Genomic DNA, 5425 nt, shown 5'->3' with positions numbered 1-5425 from the left:
CTCATACTCAAGCGGAACCTCCTATGTTCCAGCTTGAACCCATTGCCCCTTGTCCTTCTCCACTAACTGCTCCAGCATGGGTCCCTTCAAAGGGGTCATGGCCTCCTTCAGGTGCATCCACCCACTCTGGCATGGGGTCCTCCACAGGCTGCAGGTGGACACCTGCTCCACCATTACCCTCCAAGGGCTGCAGGACAAGCTCTGCTCCAGTTCCAGGGGCTGACAAGCAACATTGTGCCTCACTATGGCCTTCACCACAGGCTGCAGGGGAACCTCTGCTCCAGTGCACTTCCTCCCCCTTTCTTCACCGACCTTCATGTCTGCATAGTTGCTTCTCTTACACAGCAGTCCCTTCTCCATTGCAGGTTCTTTCGCTGGCTCCTGAAAAAAAGCTCCTGGCTCTCAGGTGGGGCCTGCGCTGTGTCAGCCGGGCCAGGGCTGTGGCAGAGGCTGGGCAGGTGGACTGGCCAGGCTGGCTCCTGCCCAGGGCTAAGGACCCTGCTCCAAGTGCTGCACCCCTCTTCAATGTGTTATTCACAGAGGCATTGATGGGCTCGGCCTTGGCCAGACGCAGGTCTGGCTTATAGCCAGGAAAGCTTCCAGCAGCTTCTCACAGGGGCCATCTCGGTCACCCCTCCCCCGCTACACAAACCCCAAACCATGACTTTTCTATGCAAGAATAGGCAATGAAATCACTACTCTCTTAAGGGGAATAATGTATCATGGAATCTGCATCAAATACATACAAGTTTTCTCATTTGGAAACAAACGTTTGTCTTCACTCGTTTAAAACATCCCTACTTCATGCACATCTCCAGAAAACAGGCATCAAGAACTGGATCTGGTTTTCTCCCCTCCAGATTTCTTAACAGACCAAAAGAGAACGTGTTGAATGTTTGCACTTCTCTTCAGTCATGCACTCTTAAATTATTTATCTTCATCCGATTTAACTGGTTTTCCAAACTAGCTGCTAGATACCTTAGCTGATGAATTGGACATATGCAGGTAAACTAAATTGCTGAAGGAAGACAAGACAGAATGAGAACAATCAGCACAGTGAAAATAAATGTTAAAACCTTTTAGTGATAAATCCACAAAAAGGCCTACTTAAAAAACACCACATGCTTAAGGAAAACACACTTTTTAACCTACCAGTAATGTTGGCTATTAAGAGGACTATTTTAAACACAATTTCAAAATTCAACTCAGCCGAAGTTTGTATTAATATTCTAATGATTCTGCTCACCAAAAACCCTGATAACCTGAACTAAAGAAATCTCCAACACTATTCACTCAGAAGAGACCAGACAGTAAATCTCTAAAGCAAGAAGAATACCTTGTGATTGGGTAACAGAAGGTACATGAACTGAGATTCTTGATAAACTCTTAAGTTCCTAAAAATGAAACGTATCAAGCAAAACCTTTCCCTTTTCTTCTACAGCCAGAATTTATCAACTGATCAAGATGGACTTTTCTAAACTTTGGTTTATCTTCTGCAACAACCATACAAAGAACTGAACATGGACCAAACTATTTTAACCAATAATTTAGATGCTTATTACCACATTTCAAGAGGAAATATTGCTGTGGACATTTGAATTTTTAACCAACAAATTTATTATGATTGACTTATCTTTACCAGAATTTATGCAATTTAAACCAGCCCTTCTTTTAACAAAGCAAGTAACAATCTCCCCCTAGCTTTTTAAATTGTTTCATAATTATAAAGAAAACTGGTTCTTAAGTTTAAATATTTTAACATTTACTTTTAGTAAGTTTGCTTTTTTGCATAAACAACAGACATATTTTACTCACCTGGCTAAATTAGTACTACTGTTGCTGCAACTTATTAAACCTTTAGCTTTACGCTAATAGTTTGTCATGGTTTAACTCCAGCCAGCAACTAAGTACCACACAGCCACTCACTCACTCTCCCCCAGTGGGATGGGGGAGAAAATTGGAAAAGTGAGAAAACTCACAGGTTGAGATAAAGGCAGTTTAATAAGTAAAGCAAAAGCTGTCCACACAAGCAAAACAAAACAAGGAATTAATTCACTACTTCCCATGGGCAGGCAGGTGTTCAACCATCACCAGGAAAGCAGGGCTCCATCATGCATAATCCTTACTTGGGAAGACAAACACCATCACTCCCAATGTCCCCCCCTTCCTTCTTCTTCCCCCAGCTTTATATGCTGAGCATGATGTCACATGGTATAGAATATCCCTTTGGTCAGTTGGGGTCAGCTGTCCCAGCTGTGTCACCTCCCAACTTCTTGTGCACCCCCAGCCCACTTGTTCGTGAGGTGGGGTGAGAAGCAGAAAAGGCCTGGACTCTGTGTGAGCACTGCTCAGCAGTAACTAAACATCCCTGTGTTATCAACCTTGTTTCCAGCACAAATCCAAAACACAGCCCCACACTAGCTACTAGAAAGAATATTAACTCTATCCCAGCCACAATGAGCACATAGATGTAGAAAAATTTTTAATTCAGTGCAAGACAAGAGCCAAAACAAAAATTACCACAGTCTAGGAGAGAGGGATATAAAACCATCTGAAATATTTAGCACCACTGAATTAATCACCTGAACATGCACTCTCAAAACAGGATTTTCTTTTGGTCATTGCATGTCTACAAAAATGTAATAGAAATAAATGAGGTTTAAATGATCATACCACAAGCACAGGAAGTTTCCCATGCAAAAGGAATCAACACAATAAGATGCACAAGATGATCATGCCAGAAAAGGTACTAGAAAATGAATACGCAGTATGTTCTATAACATGATTCTCTCTCCCTCTCTTTCCAAGACAGACAATGCCTAAAAACTATTTTTAAATATTCCATTATACTGAGAAATACAGTTTAGCCTGTGGAATTTGCTACCACATGAACCGAGTAAAAGAACTCAGCAAAATTCCAGAGGAAAAACTGGATATTTACTTTGGATAGTATTAAAAGCCTTAGGAAAAGTCATTAACAAAAACAGGTGCTGGCAAAGATATAAAGAGAAATCCTTCAGGGCAGAAGATAACCTCTAACTAATGGGAAATTGAGATTTATTTTTTTTTGCAAGCAAGTTATTTGATGAAGAGCTTTTATTACATTTCTTGTACTTTCCTGACTGAAACAACAGTCATGATTAAAGACAGAATAGTGGACTAGACAGCACAAGGTTCTAATTCAATTTTGCAACATCTTTTAAATTTTCAATCTTTAAAGAGAGTTTGATTCTTTTCATAATGCAAGAAGTTACTAGAAGACAGACTATTCAAAACAGTAGGCTTTTGGCCAACAGAATATCACAAAAGAAAACATTTAGGCATCAAGAAAACAGCCTTCTAATATTCAAATGATCATACACCAGTTTTGTGGGGAAAAAAATCTACACACAGAATTTAAGTTATATGGTAATTCATGAAAACATGAATAGCTACTTACCTACTACTAGCCCACACTCAGAACAAATCATATCACCAGCTCTGTAATCCTCTACTAAAATGGAATCTGGATGATTTGGGCAAGTCACTCTCGGAAGTACATCCAAACTAAGAAAAAAAAAAAAATCAGAAAGTATTAATTACTTGTAAGTATGTAGTCTGCACATCCAAAAGCGTAGGAGTTCCTTTCCGAAAAGAACACTTTTAGAATTATAGAATTTACAATGATTTGAATGACAGAATATTAACCTGAACACCTGAAGTTCACCTTTTATTTAAACACCGTAACACTCTGACAATCAAGACTTCAGGTTATACTAAATTCCAAGTTTTTGGTCATGTATCTTGTACCAAAAACACTTCAAACTAAAACATCAAAAATCTAAACAACAGATTTAACGAAATGCAATCTCACTCGCGTCTATCACTAAATGAAGTTCCTCAAGAACCTAGTGGCGATTGCTTCATTCCACATGAGCATTCTCACTCATTCTAATCAGATCAATATTACTTATCAGGTCCTTCATTCAGAAAGTACCGCACACATAACATGTATTTTTAGAAAATAGCTGATTCTACCACTGTTTTCCAGTATTTGAAGAAAAAGTCACATTTTTGAATCGAGCAACTTATTAACTGTGAGATCTTAATAAAAAACCAATCAGCTCATGAAGGGGGTTATGTGACAACTGCTTTTGATAACAGGGATCTGTCTCCTTCATACCCATGCATCTTCAAGCGTTACCACAAATATAAAAAAATTCCTATAAAGTATTAGCACTACTTAACAGCTTTTAGTTACCAACTAGAGTAACAACCAATTGCTTATAATCAAATGTTTTAAAAGTCAATATATCTTTCAAGCTACTAGTGACTGTTCAGTAATTCTGTTAAAACCAATAATTTCAAAATTGGAATAATATTTACAACTGCGGTCCATATATTCAAAAAAGCCATTTTGCTCGAGCTAAAAAGCAGAGGGTATGGAAGCTGATCATGAAAATTTGTCATGAGCATCCACCAAACTCAATCTGATTGTGGCAAAAGATAACTTCTAATCCTTTAAATTGTAGAAAATATCCTATTAAAAGTTAAATTAATCCAAGTTCCTCCCCTTCCCCCCTAGTCCATTATTTCAGCCTAATCTATACATTCCATCTTAACTTTTACTTCCTAGGTTTTTCTGAGGAGTCAAAAGCACAAAAAAAGAACCCTGAAACATTTTAATAGGGTGAGTGTTCAGAAAAATATCTAAGACTTGAAACCAAAATTAAAAATCAACATCACTACTAATATTGAAGCCTCCAAAAAGAACATGCACAAGAACATACAAGATCTTCAGATGTAAATTATGTTCAAAATACTACAGAAAAGCTCTTTAAACTACTTTTTTTCTCTATTCCCAGCCAGTAGTTTCCTATGACAAGACAAAACTATTGACAAGGCATGTGCAATCATCTGACATCTGGCATTATGCAAAAGGCTAGTGACACACTAAGCAAGTGAAAAAAAAAAAATAAAAAAATCCAGAAGCCTGAAAGAACAGTAACAGTGTTCTGTTTCAGAATTTACCTTCACAAAGCATTGTAAAAATTAGTCTTCCTAACCCAATTTTAGCTCACGTATCTACACAGACACGCTGTACTCCTCGTAACATGGAGGCACACTACACTAAGCCAACTACACAGAAAGAAAATGCACAGCACGTGTATGAAACTCCATCTCAGCAAACAGCTCCTGCGTTGCAATAAGACCAGCAAGAAGCACTCCCTGGATCTTAGGACAGGTTTAGCAGGAGTAACAGAGTCATTCCACACTCCGCTCCGCGGGCCTGGCTTCATTCCCCACTTGAAAGAAAACCTCGATACGTCTCCAGGGAAAAAGCCTAATTCAGAGCCCGAGACCCGTTTGGCTACTGACTAGTGCCGGTACGGATTTAGGGTGGGAGCCTAAAAGCTGTTCGCAGGCCCCGATAGCCTGGAGCCGA

At 39.1% G+C, this 5425-nt stretch overlaps 1 protein-coding gene across 1 annotated transcript in view; it reads right to left on the bottom strand.

The window, feature by feature from the left end:
• The window catches only part of GTF2B (general transcription factor IIB), a gene marked incomplete at its 5' end in the record, with an annotated part of 22272 nt that extends 18726 nt beyond the window's left edge, over window positions 1-3546 (bottom strand). Inside the window, one exon of the mRNA XM_010075199.1 lies at window positions 3440-3546. Within this exon, the coding sequence (XP_010073501.1) occupies window positions 3440-3546 (107 nt within the window). The remainder of the gene's footprint in view (window positions 1-3439) is intronic.
• Window positions 3547-5425: the final 1879 nt, after the last annotated feature.

Source organism: Pterocles gutturalis, unplaced genomic scaffold (assembly GCF_000699245.1).
Source record: "Pterocles gutturalis isolate BGI_N339 unplaced genomic scaffold, ASM69924v1 scaffold12727, whole genome shotgun sequence".
Classification (NCBI taxonomy): Eukaryota; Metazoa; Chordata; class Aves; order Pterocliformes; family Pteroclidae; genus Pterocles; species Pterocles gutturalis.
This window is presented reverse-complemented; position numbering and strand designations above follow the sequence as displayed.